At 37.9% G+C, this 25101-nt stretch overlaps 1 protein-coding gene across 3 annotated transcripts in view; it reads left to right on the plus strand.

The window, feature by feature from the left end:
* PIP4P2 (phosphatidylinositol-4,5-bisphosphate 4-phosphatase 2) overlaps positions 1-25101 on the plus strand; it is a 91741-nt gene that overhangs the window by 41329 nt on the left and 25311 nt on the right. For all 3 annotated transcript variants that reach the window (XM_082364086.1, XM_082364088.1, XM_082364087.1), the window contains exons 3-4: positions 5550-5656; positions 14146-14269. In XM_082364086.1, coding sequence (XP_082220212.1) covers positions 5550-5656; positions 14146-14269 — 231 coding nt within the window. The remainder of the gene's footprint in view (positions 1-5549; positions 5657-14145; positions 14270-25101) is intronic.

A 25101-nucleotide genomic window follows, 5' to 3' on the forward strand; every position in this document is an offset into this window, starting at 1 on the left:
GTGGTGCTGAATTCTTTTAACTTTGTTTGTCTGTAAAGCTTTTGATTTCTCTGTCAAATCTGAATGAGACCCTTGCTGGGTAGAGTGTTCTTGGTTGTAGGTTTTTCCCCTTTCATCACTTTAAATATATCATGCCACTCCCTTCTGGCCTGTAGTGTTTTCACTGAAAAATAAGCTGATAGTCTTTTGGTGATTCCCTTGTGTGATATTTATTGCTTTTCCCTTGTTGCTTTTAATATTTTCTCTTTATCTGTAACTTTTATCAGTTCAGTTATTATGTGTCTTGGTGTGTTCCTCCTTGGGTTAATCCTGTATGGGACTCTCTGTGGTTTTATGGACTTAGGTTCCTGTTTCCTGTCCTATGTTAGGGAAGTTTTCAGCTATTATCTCATCAAATATTTTCTCAGGCCCATTGTCTCTGTCTTCTCCTTCTGGGACCTCAATATTGCAAGTGTTGGTACATTTGATGTTGCCCCAGAGATCTCTTAAACTGTCTTTATTTCTTTTCATTCTATTTTCTTTATTCTGTTCCACAGCAGTGATTTCCACCATTCTGTCTTCCAGCTCACTTGTCTGTTCTTCTGCCTCATTTATTCTGCTATTGATTCTTTCTGGTGTGTTTTTCATTTTTGATTTCTTCAACTCTGTTTGGTTGTTCTTTATATTTTCTAACTCTTTGTTAAAAAGTTCTTGTAAGTTCTTGCTTGAGCATCCGTTCTTTTCCTGAGTTCTTGGATCATCTTTACTATCATTACTCTGAACTCTTTCTTGGGTAGCTCTAGAGATAGTTTGCCTATCTCTACTTCACTTAGTTGTTCTTCTGGGGTTTTATCTTGTTTCTTTGTCTGGAACATATTCCTCTGTCTTCTCATTTTGTCTAAAATTCTATTTGTATTTTTATGTATGTGGAAGGTTAGTTATGTTTCTCAACCTTGGAGAAGTGACCATCTGTAGGGGATTTCCTGTGTGTCCCAGTAGTACAGTCCCCTCTCATCACAGAGGGCTAGGGACCAGCTGGTCCCAGGGTAGATTCTGACCTGTGTTTGTAGACTCAGTTCCACTGGCTGCTGGATTGTGGTTTCTTGCTTCTGGTGTCTGCCTCCTTGTGGGTGAGGCTGGTCTAGAGGCTTATGCAGGCTTCCTGGTGGGTGGGGCCAGTGCCTGCCCACTGGTGGGTGGAGCTGGGTCTTGGCTTTCTGATGGGTAGGGCCGTATCAGGGGGTGTGTCTAGAGGCAGCTGTGTGCTCAGGAATTCTTTAGGCAGCCTGTTTGCTGATGGGTGAAGCTGTGTTCCCACCCTGTTTGGCCTGAGACATCCCAACACTGGAGCCTACAGGCTGTTGGGTGGGACCAGGACTTGATGCCAAAATGTTGGCCTCTAGGAGAGCTCACGCCAATGAAATGTCCCCTGGTAACACTGTCACCAGTGTTGTTGTCCCCAGAGTGAGCCACAGCCACCCTCCCACCTCCCCAGAATACCCTTCAAGACCAGCAGGTGGGTCTGCCCCAGGCTCCTATGAAGTCATTGCTTTTACCCTGGCTACCAGTGCACACAGGACCTTGTATGCACCCTCTAAGAGTGGAGTCTCTTTTTCTGAGTCTCCAAAGTCTCTGCAGGAGTCCTATGGAGCTCCTGCAATCAAGTCCTGCTGGCCTTCAAAGCCAAATGGTCTGAGGGCTCCTCCTCCAATGCCAGACCCCTAGGCTGTGGAGCCTGATGTGGGGCTTAGAGCTCTCACTACTATGGGAGAACTTCTGTGATATAATTGTTCTCCAGTTTGTGGGCCACACACCTGGGGGGGTATGGAATTTGATTGTATCAGGAGTGCACCCCTTCTACTGTCTTATTTTGGTTCTTCTTATGTCTTTGGATGTAAAATATCTTTTTTAGTAGGTTCCAGTCTTCTTAATCAATGGTTGTTCAGCAGTTAGTTGTGATTTTGGTTTGCTCACGAGAAGAAGTAAGCTGAAGGCCCTTCTACTCTGCCATCTTGGACAGGAATTGAAAAATTCTGCAGTTTTGCATGACACATACTGTTGGTTATGCAGTTAAGCACACAAGCCCTGGAGTCAGACTGCTGGGATTCAGATTCAGATTCTTTCCTTTAACCTCTATGTGATTGACAGCTAATGTCTCTATTTTCATGGAATTTATACCTCCTCTTTCACCCTTAGTGTAGCTTCAGGGACCGTGTGCAGAGGACTTGCACCTAATGAATTAGATTAGTTTGGATTAGAGTTCCCAGCTCAGAGCTGCTCCTGATATCTGGAATTTGCATGCTGGGCCATTGGCAGTTCACCCTGCAATTTTATTTTATGGAGATGGCTCCTTTCTTTAAACTTCATAAACTAACCTTTGCTAGCTTTGAACTTTTCTTCTACAGTTTTGTCACCTCTTAGCCTTCATAGAATTGAATAGAGTTAGGGTCTTGCTCTGGATTAGGCTTTGGCTTAAGGGAATGTTGTATCTGGTTTGATCGTCTATCCAGACCACTAAAACTTTCTCCATATCTGCAATATGACCGTTTTGCTTTCTTATCATTTGTATGTTTACTGGAGTAGCGCTTTTAGTTTCCTTTGAGAACTTTTCCTTTGCATTTACAACTTGGCTATTTTGTGCAAGAGGCTTAGCTTTTGGCCTGTCTCAGCTTTGGACAAGCCTTCTTCACTAAGTTTAATCATTTCTAGCTTTTGATTTAAAGCGAGAGATGTGCGAATCTTTCTTTCACTTCAATACTTAGAGGCCATTGTAGGGTTATTAACTGGCCTAATTTCAATATTGTTGTGTCTCAGGGAATAGGGAGACCCAAGGAGAGGGAGAGAGAAGGGGTCACTAGGTGGAGCAGTCGGAACAGATACAACATTCATCGATTAAGTTTGCTGTCTTATATGGGCAAAATTTGTGGCACTCCAAAACAATCACAGTACTAACATGAAAGTTCACTGATCACAGATCAACATAACAAATATTATAATAATGAAGAAGATTCCAAAATTGTGAGAGTTACCAAAATTGTGACACAGAGACACAAGGTGAGCAAATGCTATTTGAAAAATGATGCTGATAGACTTGCTTGATGCAAGATTGCCACAAACCTTCAATTTGTAAAATAGCACAGTATCTGCAAAGCACAATAAAGCACAGCACAGTAAAATGAGGTATGTCTGTATAAAAATAAATCTTGTCATTTGCCAAACACACATTTACTTAATGGTAAAATATGAATACAGAGAAATTAAGACAAATTCTGGTTCTTGATACTTTAGATTATATAGGAATACATTCTGGATGTTTGTGAATTTTAGATTGTCAGATTCTATTTATAATATAGTTTAATAAATTGCAGATGGCTTATTGCTAACTTATATGTATTTCTACCAAGGTTATTTACTTAAAGTTCTTAAATCTTAAAAAAAAATATGTTGCAGACTTACAGAAAGTTAGAAAAATAATAGTACATAGTATAGAGAATTCCCATGTGGGCCCCTCACCCACATTCCACAAACATTGACATTTTGCCAAAGTAGCTTTCTCTCTCTTTCTAAATAAATATTTTTTTCAGAACCTTTTAAGGTAATTGTGGACATGGTGCTCTTCTACCCCTAAACATTTTAGTGTAAATTTCCTAAAATTTAGTGTAAACTTTCCAAAAAAAAAAAAAAAGGACATTCACTTATACAATCACAGTACAGTTATCAAATTCAGGAAATTAACATTGATACAATACTGTTATTTAATCTTTTGACTTAATTCATGTTTGCCCAATTGTTCCATTAAAAAAAAAATCTGGTCCAGGAGTCAATTAAGAATTACATGTTGCATTTGATTATCATGTTTCTTTAATCTGCCTTAATCTGAAATTTAGTCTTTGTCTTCTATTGCCTTGACAGTTTTGAAGAGTACAGGTAAGATATTTTGTAGACTGTTCCTCATTTGGGTTTGTCTGATGTTATCTTGTGATTAAATTCAGGTTATACATTTTGGCAAGCATGCCACAGGAGTGGTGTTCTAGTCCTCTCAGTGCATCAGAGCTTATTTGCTTTAACAAGCTTAAGTCCTAGTAATGAGAGGAGTGTTTTCTTTGGTTTTATTTATTCTAGCTTTTAAATTTACTGTAAAGTTAAAGAAAAAGGAAATGCTAGCATTAGGAACTATAATAAGTTTTTTTTTAAGCTAAAAGATGCCATAAAATTAATCACTTGTATTCTAGTGAGTAAAGTTTAAGAAAAATTCAGATTTCTGATAAACTCCTCTTTCCCTACTATTCTTTTTGAGCTTGCTTTTCTCAGACATGTGCAAGAACCCTCAGTGAATGTTTGCCCCTGGCCAGGCAGATAAATGACCTTGTCTTGTGAACTTTAAATGGAAAACAACTCCAGGCCAATACAAACTAATTTTGAAATATGCCCTTCATAATTAAATCTCTACAGTCCCCCAAATTTTATAGAGTGTTTACCAACATTTGAGCTATTTAAAATCACCTATGATTCATCATTAATTATTAGAGAAAGGCAAATCTAAACTACAATGAGGTACCACCTCACACCGGTCAGGATGGCCATCATTAAAAAGTCTACAAATAATAAATGCTAGAGAGAGTGTGGAGGAAAAGGAACCCTCCTACACTGTTGGTGAGAACGTAATATGGTGCAGCCACTATGGAAAACAGTATGGAGGTTCCCCAAAAAACTAAAAACAGAGTTACCATATGATTCAGCAATCCTACTCTTGGGCATATACCCAGAAAAGACTTTAGTTCGAAAAGGTACATGCACCTCTATGTTCATAGCAGCACTATTTACAATAACCAAGACATGGAAACAACCTAAGTGTCCATTGACAGATGAATGGATAAAGAAAATGTGGTATATATATAATATATATATATTATATATATATATGCATGTATAATATATATATATATATATGTATATACAATGGAATATTACTCAGCCATTGAAAAGAATGAAATAATGCCATTTGTAGCAATATGGATGCAACTAGAGATTATCATACTAAGTGAAGTAAGTCAGAAAGAGAAAGACAAATACCATATGCTATCACTTATATGTGGAATCTAAAATATGATACTATCTATGAAACAGAAACAGACTCACAGACATAGAGAACAGACCTGTGGCTGCCAAGGGGCAGAGGGATTGGTGAGGGAAGGATTGGGAGGTTGGGACTAGCAGATGCAAACTATTATATATAGAATGGATAAACAACAAGGTCCTATTTTATAGCACAGGGAACTATATTCAATATCCCGTGATAAACCATAATGGAAAAGAATATGAAAAAGAATATGTATATGTATAACCGAGTCATTTTGCTGTACAGCAGAAATTAACACGGCATTGTAAATCAACAATACTTCAATAAAATTTAAAAAATCACTTACGATGCACTTTTCCTTAATGTGTACTTTGGTAGCGCTATGGGGAGCCTTAGATTTTAAGAATCATTTCCATTTTATATACAAACAAGTTTTGGCAATCTGTACTTTAGTTAATTTGCTGTGTTTATATTTTCTTCTCTTATCTAGCCAATCAAAAACCCCCCAACAGGGAAGAAGTATGTTAGATGCCCTTGTAATTGTCTCCTCATTTGTAAGGACACATCACGGCGAATAGGATGTCCAAGACCCAACTGGTAAGACATAAAGATTCATTCATTCATTCATTTGTTCATTCAACAAGTACTTATTAAAGATTCATTATGTGGCAGGTTCTGTTCTAAACAGTCTTTCTCCTCAAAGTAATTATACAAACTACAGTATTTTTTTCTTTGTTAAAGGAATAATACTGCTTAGTTTGAAATTAATGGTTACAGTTATTTGTTTGTTTGGTTTTTTTATTTGCTGTTATTTTTATTTCCAGCTTATAGATGAGAAATCTGAAGCTCTGAGAGAGAAAATAAATAGTTCAAATCAGTGCTTTTCACACTTTTTAAACTTTTGGCTCTGATGCCAAGTGTAAAATACATTTTATTTTAAAACCGAAAATTCATATGTATTCATATACATACGTACATACACACACTCATATATTTGAAACAAAAGTTTCACAAAGGAAATTTACTTTTGCTATATGCAGTGCACTTAGATTTTTTCGTATTTTACTTACTCTGTTTCTGTCTATTTATCTTTTTTTTTCTTTCTTTTTTTTTAAACATATTTATTGGAGTATAATTGCTTTACAATGGTGTGTTAGTTTCTGCTTTATAACAAAGTGAATCAGCTATACATATACATATATTCCCATATCTCTTCCCTCTTGCTTCTGCCTCCCTCCCACACTCCCTATTCCACCCCTCTAGGTGGTCACAAAGCACCGAGCTGATCTCCCTGTGCTATGCGGCTGCTTCCCACTAGCCATCTATTTTACATTTGGTAGTGTATATATGTCCATGCCAATCTCTCACTTTCTCCCAGCTTACCCTTCACCCTCCCCGTGTCCTCAAGTCCATTCTCTAGTAGGTCTGCGTCTATTCCTGTCTTGCCCCTAGGTTCTTCATGACCATTTTTTTTTTTTTTAGATTCCGTATATATGTGTTAGCATACAGTATTTGTTTTTCTCTTTCTGACTTAACTTCAATCTGTATGACAGACTCTAGGTCCATCCACCTCATTACAAATAACTCAATTTCGTTTCTTTTTATGGCTGAGCAATATTCCATTGAATATATGTGCCACATCTTCTTTACCCATTCATCTGTTGATGGACACTTAGGTTGCTTCCATGTCCTGGCTATTGTAAATACAGCTGCAATGAACATTGTGGTACATGTCTCTTTTTGAATTATGGTTTTCTCAGGGTATATGTCCAGTAGGGGGATTGCTGGGTCATATGGTAGTTCTATTTTTAGTTTTTTAAGGAACCTCCATACTGTTCTCCATAGTGGCTGTATCAATTTACATTCCCACCAACAGTATAAGAGGGTTCCCTTTTCTCCACACCCTCTCCAGCATTTATTCTTTGTAGATTTTTTGATGATGGCCATTCTGTCCGGTGTGAGATGATATCTCATTGTAGTTTTGATTTGTATTTGTCTAATGATTAATGATCTTGAGCATTCTTTCATGTGTTTGTTGGCAATCTGTATGTCTTTGGAGAAATGTCTGTTTAGGTCTTCTGCCCATTTTTGGATTGGGTTGTTTGTTTTTTTTGATAATGAGCTGCTTGTAAATTTTGGAGATTAATCCTTTGTCAGTTGCTTCATTTGCAAATATTTTCTCCCATTCTGAGGGTTGTCTTTTGGTCTTGTTTATGGTTTCCTTTGCTGTGCAAAAGCTTTTAAGTTTCATTAGGTCCCATTTGTTTATTTGTGTTTTTGTTTCCATTTCTCTAGGAGGTGGGTCAAAAAGGATCTTGCTGTGATTTATGTCATGGAGTGTTCTGCCTGTGTTTTCCTCTAAGAGATTGAGAGTGTTTGGCCTTACATTTAGGTCTTTAATCCATTTTGAGTTTATTTTTGTGTATGGTGTTAGGGAGTGTTCTAATTTCATTCTTTTACATGTAGCTGTCCAGTTTTCCCAGCACCACTTATTGAAGAGGCTGTCTTTTCTCCATTGTATATTCTTGCCTCCTTTATCAAAGATAAGGTGACCATATGTGCGTGGGTATATCTCTGGGCTTTCTATCCTGTTCCATTGATCTATGTTTCTGTTTTTGTGCCAGTACCATACTGTCTTGATTACTATAGCTTTGTAGTGTAGCCCGAAGTCTGGGAGCCTGATTCCTCCAGCTCCGTTTTTCTTTCTCAAGATTGCTTTTTCTATTCGGGGTCTTTTGTGTTTCCATAAATATTGTGAATTTTTTTTCTTCCAGTTTTGTGAAAAATGCCATTGGTAGTTTGATAGGGATTGCACTGAATCTGTACATTGCTTTGGGTAATATAGTCATTTTCAGAATGCTGATTCTTCCAATCCAAAAACATGGTATATCTCTCCATCTATTTGTATCATCTTTAATTTCTTTCATCAGTGTTTTATAATTTTCTGCATACAAGCCTTTTGTCTCCTTAGGTAGGTTTATTCCTAGGTATTTTATTCTTTGTGTTGCAGTGGTAAATGGGAGTGTTTTCTTAGTTTCACTTTCAGATTTTTCATCATTAGTGTATAGGAATGCAAGATTTCTGTGCATTAATTTTGTATCCTGCTACTTTACCAAATTCATTGATCAGCTCTAGTAGTTTTCTGGTAGCATCTTTAGGATTCTTTATGTATAGTATCATGTCATCTGCACACAGTGACAGCTTTACTTCTTCTTTTCCAATTTGGATTCCTTTTATTTCTTTTTCTTCTCTGATTGCTGTGGCTAAAACTTCCAAAACTATGTTGAATAATAGAGGTGAGAGTGGGCAACCTTGTCTTATTCCTGATCTTAGTGGAAATGGTTTCAGTTTTTCACCATTGAGGATGATGTTGGCTGTGGGTTTGTCATATATGGCCTTTATTATGCTGCAGTAAGTTCCCTCTATGCCTACTTTCTGGAGGGTTTTTATCATAAATGGGTGTTGAATTTTTCGAAAGCTTTCTCTGCATCGATTGAAAGGATCATATGGTTTTTCTCCTTCAATTTGTTAATATTGTGTATCACATTGATTGATTTGTATATATTGAAGAATCCTTGAATTCCTGGGATAAACCCCACTTAATCATGGTGTATGATCCTTTTAATATGGTGCTGGATTCTGTTTGCTAGTATTTTGTTGAGGATTTTTTCATCTATGTTCATCAGTGATATTGGCCTCTAGTTTTCTTTCTTTGTGACATCTTTGTCTGGTTTTGTTATCTGGGTGGTGGTGGCCTCATACAATGAGTTTGGGAGTGTTCCTCCCTCTTCTATATTTTGGAAAAGTTTGAGAAAGACAGGTGTTAACTGTTCTCTAAATCTTTGATAGAATTCGCCTTTGAAGGCATCTGGTCCTGGACTTTTGTTTATTGGAAGATTTTTAATCACAGTTTCAATTCAGTGCTTGTGATTGGTCGGTTTATATTTTCTATTTCTTCCTGGTTCAGCCTCAGAAGGTTGTGTGTTTGTAAGAATTTGTCCATTTCTTCCAGGTTGTCCATTTTATTGGCATATAGTTGCTTGTAATAATCTCTCATGATCCTTTGTATTTCTACTGTGTCAGTTTTTACTTCTCCTTTTTGATTTCTAATTCTATTGATTTGCGTCTTCTCCCTTTTTTTCTTGATGTGTCTGACTAATGGTTTATCAATTTAGTTTATCTTGTCAAAGAACCAGCTTTTAGTTTTATTGATCTTTGCTATCATTTCCTTCATTTCTTTTTCATTTATTTCTGATCTGATCTATGTCATTTCTTTCCTTCTGCTAACTTTTGGGTTTTTTTGTTCTTCTTTCTCTAATTGTTTTAGGTGTAAGGTTAGGTTGTTTATTTGAGATGTTTCTTGTTTCTTAAGGTAGGATTGTATTGCTATAAACTTCCTTCTTAGAACTGCTTTTGCTCCATCCCATAGGTTTTGGCTTGTCGTGTTTTCATTGTCATTTGTTTCTAGGTATTTTTGATCTCCTCTTTGATTTCTTCAGTGATCTCTTGGTTATGAAGTAGTGTATTGCTTAGCCTCCATGTGTTTGTATTTTTTACAGATTTTTTCCTGTAATTGATATCTAGTCTCATAGTGATGTGGTCAGAAAAGAAACTTGATACGATTTCAATTTTCTTAAATTTACCAAACGTTGATTTGTGATGCAAGATATGATCTATCCTGGAGAATGTTCCATGAGCACTTGAGAAGAAAGTGTATTCTGTTGTTTTTGGATGGAATGTCCTAAAAGTATCAATTAAGTCCATCTTGTTTAATGTGTCATTTAAAGCTTGTGTTTCCTTATTTATTTTGATTTTGGATGATCTGTCCAATGGTGAAAGTGGGGTGTTAAAGTCCCCTACTATATTGTGTTACTGTTGATTTCCCCTTCTACAGCTGTTAGCATTTGCCTTATGTATTGAGGTGCTCCTATCTTGGGTGCATAAATATTTACAATTGTGATATCTTCTTCTTGGATTGATCTTTGATCATTATGAAGTGTTCTTCTTTGTCTCTTGTAATAGTCTTTATTTTAAAGTCTATTTTGTCTGATATGAGAATTGCTACTCTAGCTTTGTTTTGATTTCCATTTGCATGGAATATCTTTGTCCATCCCCTCACTTTCAGTCTGTATGTGTCCTTAAGTCTGAATTGGGTCTCTTGTAGACCGCATATATATGGGTCTTATTTTTTTATGTATTCATCCAGTCTATGTCTCTTGGTGGGAGCATTTAATATATTTACATTTAAGGTAATTATTGATATGTATGTTCCTATTACCATTTTCTTAATTGTTTTGAGTTTGCTCGTGTAGGTCTTATCCTTCTGTTGTGTTTCTTGCCTAAAGAAGTTCCTTTAGCATTTGTTGTGAAGCTGGTTTGGTGGTGTTGAATTCTCTTAGCTTTTGCTTGTTTGTAAAGATTTTAATTTCTCCATCAAATCTGAATGAGATCCTTGCTGTGTAGAATAATCTTAGTTGTACATTTTTCCCTTTCATCACTTTAAATATGTCTTGTCACTCCCTTCTGGCTTGCAGAGCTTCTGCTGAAAGAGCAGCTGTTAACCTTATGGGGATTCCCTTGTATGTTATTTGTTGTTTTTCCTTTGTTGCTTTTAATCTTTTTTGTTTGTATGTAATTTTTGGTTGTTTGACTAATATGTGTCTTGGCATCTTTCTCCTTGAATTTATCCTGTATGGGACTCTCTGTGCTTCCAGGACTTGATTAACTATTTCCTTTCCCATATTAGGGAAGTTTTTAACTATAATCTCTTCAAATATTTTCTCAGTCCCTTTCTTCTTCTCTTCTTCTTCTGGGACCCCTATAATTCGAATGTTGGTGCATTTAATGTTGTCCCAGAGGTCTCTGAGACTGTCCTCAATTCTTTTCCTTATTTTTTCTTTATTCTGCTCTGCAGTAGTTATTTCCACTATTTTTTCTTACAAGTCACTTATCCGTTCTTCTGCCTCAGTTATTCTGCTATTGATCCCTTCTAGAGTATTTTTAGTTTCATTTATTGTGTTGTTCATCATTGTTTGGTCTTTAGTTCTTCTAGGTCCTTGTTAAATGTTTCTTGCATTTTGTCTATTCTATTTCCAAGATTTTAGATCATCTTTACTATCATTATTCTGAATTCTTTTTCAGGTAGACTGCCTATTTCCTCTTCATTTGTTAGGTCTGGTGGGTTTGTACCTTGCTCCTTCATCTACTCTGTGTTTCCCTGTCTTCTCATTTTGCTTAAGTTACTGCGTTTGGGGTCTCCCTTTCGCAGGCTGCAGGTTCATAGTTCCCATTGTTTTTGGTGTCTGCGCCAAGTGGGTAAGGTTGGTTCAGTGTGTTGTGTAGGCTTCCTGGTGGAAGGGACTAGCACCTGTGTTCTGGTGGATGAGGCTGGATCTTGTCTTTCTGGTGGGCAGGTCCACATCTGGTGGTGTGTTTTGGGGTGTCTGTGACCTTATTATGATTTTTGGCAGCCTCTCTGCTCATGGGTGGGGTTGTGTTCCTATCTTGCTATTTGTTTGGCATAAGGTGTCCAGCACTGTAGCTTGCTGGTCGTTGAGTGGAGCTGGGTCTTGGCATTGAGATGGACATCCGTGAGAGATTTTCCCTGTTTGATATTACTTGGAGCTGGGTGGTCTCTGGTGGACCAATGTCCTGAACTTGGCTCTCCCAACTCAGAGGCACTGCCCTGATGCCTGGCCAGAGCACCAAGAGCCTATTATCCACACAGCTCATAATAAAAGGGAGAAAAAAAGAAAGAAAGAAAGAAAAAGGTCGAATAAAATGAAATAAAATAAAATAAAGTTATTAAAATTTAAAAAGTATTTTAAAAATTTAAAAAGTAATAAAAAATAAAGAAGGAAGAGAGCAACCAAACCAAAAAACAAATCCACTAATGATAACAATCGCTAAAAACTACACTAAAAAAAGAAAAGAAAAAAAAAGAAAAATGGAGAGACAGAACCCTAGGACTTATGATAAAAGCAGAGCTATACAGACAAAATCACTCACAGAAGCATACACATACAGACTCACAAGAAGTGAAAAACGGAAAAAAAATATATATATATATCGTTTCTCCCAATGTCCACCTCCTCAATTTGGTGTGATTCATTGTCTATTCAGGTATTCCACAGATGCAGGGTACATCAAGTTGACTGTCGAGATTTAATTTGCTGCTCCTGATGCTGCTGGGAGAGATTTCCCTTTCTCTTCTTTGTATGCACAGCTCCTGGTCTTCAGCTTCTGAGTGTAGGTCACCTGAGGGCATTTATTCTTCGCTCAGACAGGACGGTGTTAAAGGAGCAGCTGATTCAGGGGCTCTGGCTCACTCAGGCCAGGGGAGGGAGGGGTATGGAATGTGGGGTGAGCCTTTGGCGGCAGAGGCCGGCATGACGTTGCAATAGCCTGAGGCATGCCGTGTGTTCTCCCGGGGAAGTTATCCCTGAGTCACAGGACCCTGGCAGTGGCGGGCTGCACAGGCTCCCAGGAGGGGAGGTGTAGATAGTGACCTGTGCTTGCACACAGGCTTCTTGGTGGATGCAGCAGTAGCCTTAGCGTCTCATGCCCGTCTCTGGGGTTCGTGCTGATAGCCGTGACTCACGCTCGTCTCTGGAGCTCCTTTAAGTGTCGCTCTTAATTCCTTCTCCTCATGCACCACAAAACAAAGAGGGAAGAAAAAGTCTCTTGCCTCTTCAGTAGCTCCAGACCTTTTCCCAGACTCCCTCCTGGCTAGCTGTGGCACACTAGCCCCCTTCAGGCTGTGTTCATGCAGCCAACCCCAGTCCTCTCCCTGGGATCTGACCGAAGCTGGTGAGTGCTGGTCGGCACCAGTCCTCTGTGTGGAAATCTCTCCACTTTGCCCTCTGAACCCCTGTTGCTGCGCTCTCCTCTATGTCTCTGAAGCTCCCCCCTCCGCCACCCACAGTCTCCATCCACGAAGGGTCTTCCTAGTGTGTGGAAACCTTTCCTCCTTTACAGCTCTCTCCCACTGGTGCAGGTCCTGTCCCTATTCTTTTGTCTCTGTTTTTTCTTTTTTCTTTTGCCCTACCCAGGTATGTGGGGAGTTTCTTGCGTTTTGGGATGTCTGAGGTCTTCTGCCAGCATTCAGTATGTGTTCTGTAGGGGTTGTTCCACATGTAGATGTATTTCTGATGTATTTGCGGGGAGGAAGGTGATCTCTACGTCTTGCTCTTCCGCCATCTTGAATCCCCTCTGGTTACAGTTATTTGTAAACTAATATTCTTGAATAAGCAATGAAAGTTTTCCTGAGGTTACATAACTACTTAATAGATTGTAATAAATCAGTGACTCATTGTGTTTTATTAAAAATAACCAATTAGTTTATCTTTGATATATTTCATCTTAAGTTGGAAGTGTTTTAGTAATCATTGTATACTTTAAATTGTGTTATTATACTAGTCTTTGCTGAGTATAAGCTATGCAATAAATTCTGTAGTCATGTACCTCTGCCAAATGACGTATGGAAGTGCCCAGATAGGAGTATATCAAAACCTTAACTGTGTTTTGTTTCTGTGTTTTCTGTCTTTTTGACTGTTATGTGAATCATTTGCAACCCCATCTGATGGTAACCTGGGAAACAGAAAGGAAAGGAGCCTACCATTGTCCTTTCTGTCCAACTCCAATTAAAGAGACATTAAGGATTACCAGCCTACCGAGAGAAATTTGGTTGTGACTCAGCACTTTGGTACATTCATGGCACACATATATCTGTTAATGTACAATATTTTAACTTATTTAGTCTTTTACTCAAGTTGTCTTCCTAGATAGGATAAGATAAGATAAGGAATGATAAGATTTGAACTTATAAGAACTTGGAAACAGTAGTTAAATGGTTCCCAAGGTGATTTGATTAGGTCCAATTCCAACTAATCTTTTTGCTTTTGAAATATTGACTATTGCTGTTTTCTGTGATTTTGGCTCTAAAGGCTGACATTTAATTCACTTAATTTATAAAACGAGTATAACCTATTTTCAATGTTATATTCCATGTTTTTGGCCCCACAGTGTAGGTTTTGCTCTCAGTCCATTTGTGGGATAATGAAGTTGTTTCCTTTCTGTTTCCACAGTAGACGCATAATTAACCTTGGACCAGTAATGCTTATTTCTGAAGAACAGCCAGCTCAACCTGCATTGCCAGTCCAACCAGAAGGTACAAGAGTCGTGTGTGGGCACTGTGGAAACACGTTCTTGGTACGTAACAAGACATTTGTGACAGGGACATCAATCTGTAAATGTAGGTCTTGATCACACAGATTTGACCACTGCTCATAGTCTTATAGTTTTGTCCGAGTGCAAATTGATCAAAAGATTAAAATAGAGCCTTTTTTAGAAAGCCAGTTAATCAGAGCTGCAACTAGGATGTACTGCATTGTTTGTGAATTACATATAAGGTGCATCCCCTGACTGATTCATTTGCAAAAAGGGCCTCTCTGGGTAGGCTAATAACAAACAAGAACCCTGTCCTCCAGGCAGAGCAACTTGGGTATCCTGGCTTAGTGAGCAACTGAATCTACCTCCTACCCTCATCTCCTCAGCAGAGCGCAAAATGCACACTCATGCAGTGGCCTTGTTTCATGGTTCTGGATTCAAGAAATATTCTCATTATAATTTATCAAATTTTTTCTGATTTTTATATATGAAACTTGGAGTAATGGGAATTAACTGTGGTATCTGTAATTAGATAAATTATTGGATAAAAAATATAGTATTAGTAGTTTGACATGAACAAAAGTTATAGGAGTTCTTGTTTTACTACTTTTAACTTTAACCCTAAGCTTGATTTTTAAATGTTAATTTCATAATGACTTACCCCATCAGGAAGAATAAGAACAGGTTTTCTTTTGTTATTTAGCATCCAAAGGAGACAAAAGATTTTCCTTAGAACCTAAGTACTAAAGGAATCTTCCAGAGTGTAGGCATGGGGAGAGCTGAGGTTGCAGTGGTTTATAAACAAGACCTGCTGTCACTAAGGGATGAATGAGCTTAAGAAAGTGTAGACTGTTTGCTCTTTTTCCCTTCTAATTTTTATTTTTGATAAAGTAATTCATGTATAATAATTTCAAATGTCAAATAGGACTGTAAAGCTTAAAGGGAAAATAGTGGTCATCTCTTTACCTAACACAACCCCAATTTTCATCCCCCAAATACTTTCAACTCTTTCAGCTGCTCTTCTGGTATGTACTTCCATGTGTTTAAATTGTTTGCTTATTTTTTTCTTCTTGATTAAGCAGTTTTAGATATTACCTATTACTTTGTAAAACGCAGGTTGAAGATTTAGCACTCTTACCACCCTGCCTGCTCTCATAGTCCTTTCTCCACTTTCATACTCCCAGTAGAGTTATAATATTTTATATGATTAATACTTAGTCTTTACATTTTTTATGATTAAGTAAATTATGTTCACAGCTGAGCCAAGTAATATGTTACATTCCTCTCCTGTATGGCTCTTAAATTTTTCTTGGATTTGTTAATAATTGCCCCTCCCCCTTTTAAATTTGTTTTAATTTTTTATGTACAAATCACTAGCTCTTCTCATATTCTTTCATAGAACTACAGAATTCCTGTCAATATAGTCAAATGGGTCAGGGAATCTATTATTTAGACTTCCTCCTACACAGCTGTCATCCTGTGACTTCCCTTCACCTTATCCTAGGAATTCCTATTACCTCTTTCCTGTGTTGGATCCTCTGCCATCCTTACAGTTCTTGGTTTATTACTTTATTTTGTTGGAGCACATCCTCTCTTAGCTTTCTGAGAAAAGATGCAGAGAAATAAATTTGAACCCTTTTACTTCTTAAACAGTTTTTAATCTAACCCTATCTTCACATTATAATTTGTCCAGATGTAGAATTATAGGTTGCCAGTTCTTTCCTCAGAAATTTGAGGACTTTGCTCCGCTGTTGATGTGAAGATCAACTGCTGTTGTGGCTCCTGACCCTTTCCATATGACCTATTTTTCTCTCTTTATTTTCTCTTATTTTCCTCTTTCCTCTTTCATTTCTCCAAGGTTCTGAAATAGTATTAGAATGTGCCTTAGGGAGGATCTTTTTGACCTCATTGTCTGGGTACTCAGTGAATCCTTTTATAGTCCACTCCATTTTCTTTCTTCCATCTTTCTACAACCCCTAAGATTAGATCACCTGAATTGACATACACACTCTCTCTTTCTCTCTCATTTTTTTTAAACATATTTTTCAGTTTTGGCTTTTTCTTTTGCTTACAGGGAAATTTCCTCATCTATATCTTCTAAACTTAATTAAAATTTTAAATTTCAGATGATCTAAATTAATTTTTAATTTCTAAGAGTTGTCCTGTGTTCTCTGATTAATTTTTCTTTTTTCTAAATCACATTCTCTTCTTTTTTTTTTTTAAAGGAACTCCTTTATTTACGTACTTATTTATTATTTATTTATTTATTTATTTTTGGCTGTGTTGGGTCTTCATTTCTGTGTGAGGGCTTTCTCTAGTTGCGGCAAGTGGGGGCCACTCTTCATCGCGGTGCACGGGCCTCTCACTATCGCGGCCTTTCTTGTGGATCACAGGCTCCAGATGCGCAGGCTCAGTAATTGTGGCTCACAGGCCTAGTTGCTCCGTGGCATGTGGGATCTTCCCAGACCAGGGCTCGAACCCATGTCCCCTACATTGGCAGGCAGATTCTCAACCACTGCGCCACCAGGGAAGCCCACATTCTCTTCTTTATGGCATCTTTCTGAAGCTATTAATTATATGTTTTCTTAGGTATTATTCTTCTTTATGCCTTGTCTCTATTTTCTCTCCATTGTTTCTATTTGTTTTTCTTTTCTGATAGAGGTTTTAATGAGAAGCTCATTTATATATGAGAGCAAGTTACTGATTGGAATCTCTAAGTATGCAGCAGGGGCTAAACATTTTCTCCTTCCTTCCTTCCTTCCTCCCTCCCTCCCTTCCCTCCCTCCCTCCCTTTTTCCTTTCTTCTTCTCTCTCCTCCTCCTCCTCATCTTTCTTCTTTCTCTTCTCATTTTTCTCTTTTCTTGAAGAACTGCCAACTATTAGTATCAATAAGTCTTTTTTATTTTAGGGCAAGTTTCTCTGGGGAATAATCCTCTGACCTCTTGTAAGAGGTATATCTGGGAGACAGCATTCTAGGAGCTAAGAAAGGATTATAGGGATGAAGTTCTCATCTACTGTTCAGACTGTAGACTTATTTAACTCCTTTGTTTTTAGAATGGTGTTTTATTCTTGCCTTCTCCTGTGCCTGGTGTTCCTAAGTTCACAGTCCTTCTAGTTCAGTTTCTTTGAGAGAATAAATCACTCTTCTCTTGCATGTGTTGGGGAGGGAGGGATTTTTGGTTTTGTCATATGGAGGGAAGAGTCTAGAACTGATACTCCTGTTTTTATCACTACCCCTAACTCCCATCTTTGAAAGCACCTTGTAGTCCCAAGGTCTGAACTATTTTGTAGTTCTTCAGTTGAATCAGCCTGCTTTTCATTGGATATCTCTCTTTAAGCAATCAGGTTTCAGCATCCCTTTCAGTGTGTTACCAAGTCTCCATCAGCTTTCCATTGTCTGAAAATTCAAGGTCATTTCTCTTCAGATTCTATTTGTCCTTATGGTATTATACATTTGTAAATACAATTTACTGTCATTTTAGTCAGGTTTGGAAAAGGAAATAAAAATGCATGCATTTGTCCAATTTATTACATTTAATCAGACTTTCTATGATTTTTCTGATCTACTAGGATAAGATAAATCTTCTTCCTTGCATTTATATTTTATTGATTAAGTCAGTGACCAAGTACATCAATTAGGGGATATATTTGGTGGGGATAGTGAAAAGATTTCTTTTTTAAAAATTTCTTTTTAAAAATTCACTATTGAGAATTAGGTTTGGATTTGGGTCATGGCCATATGAAAGCCTGACTATGTGATGCTGGGCAAGTTATGTAACTTTGCCAAATTCTGGTTTCCTCATCTGAAAATGGGGAGAATATTTGCATCCTCACAAGATTTCTGAGAACAGTAGTAAAGACATTTGTCCAAAATTTGTGACAGTGGAAGCTGGCCTTGTGGCTGACAGGGTCTTGGTGCACCTGCTGGGTGTCAGATCTGTGTCTCTGAGGTGGGAGAGCCACATTCAGGACATTGGTCCACCAGAGACCTTCCGGTTCCATGTAATATCAAATGGCAAGAACTCTCCCAGAGATCTCCATCTCAACACTAAGACCCAGCTGCACTCAACAACCAGCAAGCTATAGTGCTGGACGTCCTATGCCAAACAACTAGCAAGACAGGAACACAACCCCACCCATTAGCAGAGAGGCTGCCAAAAATCATAATAAGGTCACAGACACCCCAAAACACACCACAAGATGCGGTCCTGCCACCAGAAAGACAAGATCCAGCCTCATCCACCAGATCACAGGCACCAGTCCCCTCCACCAGGAAGCCTACACAACCCACTGAACCAACCTTATCCACTGGAGGCCGACACCAAAAGCAACAGGAACTACGAACCTGCAGCCTGCAAAAAGGAGACCCAAACACAGTAAGTTAAGCAAAATGAGAAGACAGAGGAAAACACAGCAGATGAAGGAGCAAGGTAAAAACCCACCAGACCAAACAAATGAAGAGGAAATATGTAGTCTACCTGAAAAAGAATTCAGAGTAAGGATAGTAAAGATGATCCAAAATCTTTGAAATAGAATGGAGAAAATACAAGAAACTGAGGCAGAAGAACGGATAAGTGACCTGGAAGATAAAATAGCGGAAATAACTACTACAGAGCAGAATAAAGAAAAAAAGAATGAAAAGAATTGAGGACAGTCTCAGAGACCTCTGGGACAACATTAAATGCACCAACATTTGAATTATAGGGGTCCCAGAAGAAGAAGAGAAAAAGAAAGGGACTGAGAAAATATTTGAAGAGATTATAGTTGAAAACTTCCTTAATATGGGAAATGAAATAGCCAATCAAGTCCAGGAAGAGCAGACAGTGCCATACAGGATAAATCCAAGGAGAAACATGCCAAGACAAATATTAATCAAGCTATCAAAAAATAAATACAAAGAAAAAATATTAAAAGCAGCAAGGGAAAAACAACAAATGACATACAAGGGAATCCCATAAGGTTAACAGCTGATCTTTCAGCAGAAACTCTGCAAGCCACAAGGTTGTGGCAGGACATATTTAAAGTGATGAAAGGAGAATAAAATACCTAGGAATAAACCTACCTAAGGAGACAAAAGACCTGTATGCAGAAAACTATAAGACACTGATGAAAGAAATTAAAGATGATACAAACAGATAGAGAGATATACCATATTCTTGGATTGGAAGAATCAACATTGTGAAAATGACTCTACCACCCAAAGCAATATACAGATTCAATGCAATCCCTATCAAACTATCAATGGCATTTTTCACAGAACTAGAACAAAAAATTTCACAATTTGTATGGAAACACAAAAGACCCAGAGTAGCCAAAGCAAACTTGAGAAAAACATGGAGCTGGAGGAATCAGGCTCCTGGACTTCAGACTATACTAAAGCTACAGTAATCAAGACAGTATGGTACTGGCACAAAAACAGAAATATAGATCAATGGAACAGGATAGAAAGCCCAGAGATAAACCCACGCACATATGGTCACCTTATCTTTGATAAGGAGACAAGAATATACGATGGAGAAAAGATAGCCTCTTCAATAAGTGGTGCTGGGAAAAATGGACAGCTACATGGTAAGAGAATGAAATTGGACGCTCCTTAACACCATACACAAAAATAAACTCATAATGGATTAAAGACCTAAATGTAAGGCCAGTCACTATAGAAATCTTATAGGCAAACACAGGCAGAACACTCTATGACATAAATCACAGCAAGGTCCTTTTTGAACTATCTCTTAGAGAAATGGAAATAAAAACAAAAATAAACAAATGGGACCTAATGAAACTTAAATGCTTTTGCACAGCAAAGGAAAACATAAACAAGGTGAAAAAACAACCCTCAGAATGGGAAAAATATTTACAAATGAAGCAATTGACAAAGGATTAATCTCCAAAATTTACAAGCAGCTCATGCAGCTCAATATCAAGAAAACAAACAACCCAATCCAAAAATGGGCAGAAGACCTAAACAGACATTTCTCCAAAGAAGACATACAGATGGCCAACAAACACATGATAGGATGCTCAACATCAGTAATCATTAGAGAAATGCAAATCAAAACTACAGTGAGGTATCACCTCACACCATTCAGAATGGCCATCATCAAAAAACCTAAAAACAATAAATGTTGGAGAGTGTGGAGAAAAGGGAACCCTCTTGCACTGTTGGTGGGAATGTAAATTGATACAGACACTATGGAGAACAGTATAGAGGTTCCTTAAAAAACTAAAAATAGAACTACCATACGACCCAGCAATTCCACTACTGGGCATATACCCTGAGAAAACTATAATTCATAAAGTGTCATGTACCACAATGTTCATTGCAGCTCTATTTACAATAGCCAGGACATGGAAGCAACCTAAGTGTCGACAGATGAATGGATAAATAAGATGTGGCACATATATACAATGGAATATTACTCAGCCATAAAAAGAAATGAAATTGAGTTATTTGTAGTGAGGTGGATGGACCTAGAGTCTGTCATGCAGAGTGACGTAAGTCAGAAAGAGAAAAACAAATACTGTATGCTAACACATATATACGGAATCTAAAAAAAAAAAAAAAAAAATTGATTGTGAAGAACCTAGGGGCAGGAAAGGAAGAAAGACACAGACGTAGAGAGTGGACTTGAGGACACGGGGAGTGGGAAGGGTAAGCTGGGACGAAGAGAGTGGCATGGACATATATACACTACCAAATGTAAAATAGATAGCTAGTGGAAAGCAGCCACATAGGACAGGGGGATTAGCTCAGTGCTTTGTGACCACCTAGGGGGGTGGGATAGAGAGGGTGGGAGGGAGACACAAGATGGAAGAGGTATGGGGATATATGTATATATATAGCTAATTCACTTTGTTATAAAGCAGAAACTAACACACCATTGTAAAGCAATTATACTCCAATAAAGGTGTTTAAAAATAAATAAATAAATAAAAGGAAAGTATTTAGATGTTAAAAAAAGAAAAAGAAATCACTATTGATTTACTATAGGATTACTCCCTCTGTATGTATTGATATATATGAAATTAACTGACTAATTTAAATATAAATAAAATATATTTACTATCCTTTTCTTTCTTATATGCAAGCATATTTAGTTTGAAATATCATTTAAAAATCTTCAAAATAGATTTTTTCAGTTTACTTCAGTGAGTTCCCTTCCACAATTACCTTGCATTTGCATTTTTGCCCAGTTATGTTTTATATTCCAAATCCTTGGCATGGATAGTCCTTGTAAGACACATTATAAGTGAGCTGATTTCATTTTTTCAAAAATATATATTGAGCGTGTACCAGATACTGGGCTACATGCTGGGGAAACAGGAAGTCCCTGCCCTCATGGGATTTTTCCAGTCTAATAGGAGAAAGACAATTAAAACAAGAATTATATGAAATCTAGTTAGGCTAAAGCAGAGAAATACAGAGTGTTCTTAGTGTACATAAGGAAGCATCTAGCCTAGAGGAAGTGACATCCTAAGAGTAATGGAAAGCTAAAGCAGAGCTTTATAATTAATTCTGTGTATATGGATGCTATGTCTATAATAGATTGCATATGGGCAAGCCTGAAGAAACACAAGACCAGATATTTAGGTTTTATTATTCAGAAAAGTGATGATGATGGTCATGAATAGCATAAAGAATTTGAGAGAGAATTGGCCATACTGATATTAGTGTAGACAAGGGAATGAGGAAAAAAGTAAAATTAAAAACAACTGTTACAAAGGTTTAGATTTAATTTTTTGAAATCATCTGGAAGTGAATTCTAGAGAATGATCCAAGTTGAGAGGTTAGATAGATGTGTGTAACATGGTTTTTATTAAAATTTATGCATTTATATATTTTCTCCACAGAAGAAAATTACTAAAGTAATTTGCAAGTCAGAAATGAACTTCTAAAAGTAAGCTCCTTCTTACTTAATATTCAGTGCAGGCACGTGAATCATATTAGCATAGTAATTATGATTTTAAAACTTTAAGTTTTTGGCAGGAAAGGGTGTTTTGGATTAACATATGGTATTTAAAGATTATTTCAAAATTTCCAGAAAACAAGGTTTTTGGTGACTAGAACAGAGTACATACATTTAGGGTGGCTATTACCTTGGAGAGTTTCAGACTAATGAGAGATACTGAGTGTTACAAAAAATAAACAGACCTGGAAACTCTTAGTTTTGACTAGAGAACTTCACCTTATCCTTGTTATTATGCTGATCCAAGTAATCTTATATCCTTTGTAGTATTCTTTGCCCTTCAAGTTTTTAACTAATAGGATAATTCATCTACTTATTCCATACTTTGTTTCAGCCTTGGCTTACAAGGTCCAAAAGCAATTGAGAAAAGTTACAAAGTCCAATAGCATTGAAAAATAAAATATGGAATGGTCAGGGAGAATGAAAAATAGGACAGAAATATGATGAAGTCGTGCATAAGTATATAAGTATGCATAATATTTATTCCTGTGCAGTTGTTAAAATTTTACTGAATGTTAGCTATGAGCCTTCTATGGTTAATGAAAAGAGGACAACATAATCTATTACAACAGGGGTCCCCAACTCCCAGGCCATGGACTGATAGTCATCTGTGGCCTGTTAGGAACTGGGCCTTACAGCAGGAAGTGAGCAGCAGGTGAGCGAGCGAAGCTTCATCTGTATTTACAGCTGCTCCCCATTGCTCGCATTACTGCCTGAGCTCTGCGTCCTGTCAGATCAGCAGCAGCATTAGATTCTCATGGGAGTGCAAACCCTACTATGAACTGCGCACGCGAGGGATCTGGGTTGCGCGTTCCTTATGAGAATCTAATGCCTGATGATCTGAGGTGGAGCTAAGGCGGCGATGCTAGTGCTGGGGAGTGGCTGCAAATACAGATTATCATTAGCAGAGAGGTTTGACGGCACAAAGATCATAATAAATCAATTGCTTGCAGACTCATATCAAAACCCTATCAGTGAGTGGCGAGTGACAATTAAGCTGCATTTGGTGGCAGGCTTTATAGTGGCAAGTGAGTTGATGTACTTCAGTTGTACAGCTGCATCTAATGGCAGGCTTTAAGTCAGAATCCGACACTTATTTTAGTTCGCGCATGGCCCGCCCATTATTTTGTCTACCACTTCCATCCGCGCCTCTTTCCCACACTGCGCACTTGTCTCAGTCACAGTTTTGATAAGCCCACAAGCTAACCCTAGCCAAAATGAGTAAAAAACAAACGTTGCTGGAGAGCTTCTTTGAAAAGGGGGAGAGACCCAATGATTAGACAGCAGAAGACTCGAAGACTCTAAGACTGCTAACGAAAAGAAAGCTGCAGTTAAAAGAAAATACCAAGTGTCCTACTTAAATTATAGGTTCATTGCCACAGGTGATTCACATTCTGCAAGTCTGCCTTGTATAAAATGTGGCGACCGGCTAGCCAATGAAGCCATGAAACCTTCAAAACTGCTTCGCCACATGGAGACCAAGCACCCTGCATTAAAAGACAAGTCTTTGGAGTTTTTCAAAAGAAAAAAATGTGAACATGAAGAACAGAAGCAATTATTGAAGGCCACCACTTCATCAAATGTGTCTGCATTGAGAGCATCATTCTTAGTGGCTAACCGCATTGCTAAAGCTAAGAAGCCCTTTACTATTAGTGAAGAGTTGATCCTGCCTGCTGATAAGGATGTTTGTCATGAACTTTAAGAGAGGCTGCAGTTCAGAAGGTGATACGTGTTCCTCTTTCGGCTAATACCATAACTAGATGAATTAGCAGAGGATATTGAGGCACAATTGTCAAAGAGAATTAATGAGTCACCGTGGTATGCAATCCAGGTTGACGAATCTACCGATGTTGACAACAAGGCAACAATGCTTGCTTTTGTGTGATATATTTTTCAGGAGGATGTGCATGAGTATATGTTATGTGCAATTTTGTTGCCAACCAACATCACAGCTGTAGAACTATTCAAATCTTTGAATGATTATGTATCAGGAAAACTGAATTGGTCATTTTGTGTCGGGATATGCAGACGGAGCAGCTGCCGTGACTGGATGGCTTTCTGGTTTCACTACTCTGGTCAAGGAGGTCGCTTCTGAATGTGAGTCTACACACTGTGTCATCCATAGAGAAATGCTGGCTAGCTGAAAAATGTCACCTGAACTTAACAACGTTTTGCAGAATGTGATTAAAATTATCAACCACATTAAAGTACATGCTCTTAACTCACATCTGTTTGCGTGACTCTGTGAGGAGATGGACACAGAGCACACACATCTTCCCTTATACACAGAAGCGAGATGGCCTTCTAAAGGTAGATCACTGACCAGAGTTTCTGAGTTATGAGAGCCGCTCCAGAGATTTCTTTTAGAAAAACAGTCACCACTGGCCACACATTTCAGTGACACAGAATGGGTTGCAAAACTTGCTTACTTGTGTGACATATTCAACCTGCTCAATGAACTCAATCTGTCACTTCAGGGGAGAATGACAACTGTGTTCAATTTGGCAGATAAAGTGGCTACATTCAAAGCCAAACTGAAATTATGGGGGCGACAAGTGAACATTGGGGTTTTTGTCAAGTTTCAAACATTAGCAGAGATTTTGAAAGAGACTGAGCCAGGGCCTTCTTTTTCCCAGCTGGTGCATGATCACCTATCTCAAAATGATCAAAAGAGTTTGAGCATTACTTCCCAACCAGAAAAGACCCCTGAATTGGGAAGGAATGGATCTGCGACCCATTTGTGAATAAGCCAGGTGAATCAACTTTGTCCGTGCTAGAAGAGGATCAACTGCTTGAGACTGAGGATGACGGTGGCCTTAAAAGTATGTTTGAGACAACTTCAAATCTCCATACGTTCTGGATTACAGTCAAGGCAGAATATCCTGAGATTGCCACAAAAGCACTGTA

Source organism: Balaenoptera borealis (genome assembly GCF_965194805.1).
Source record: "Balaenoptera borealis genome assembly, chromosome: 17".
NCBI classification, from domain to species: Eukaryota; Metazoa; Chordata; class Mammalia; order Artiodactyla; family Balaenopteridae; genus Balaenoptera; species Balaenoptera borealis.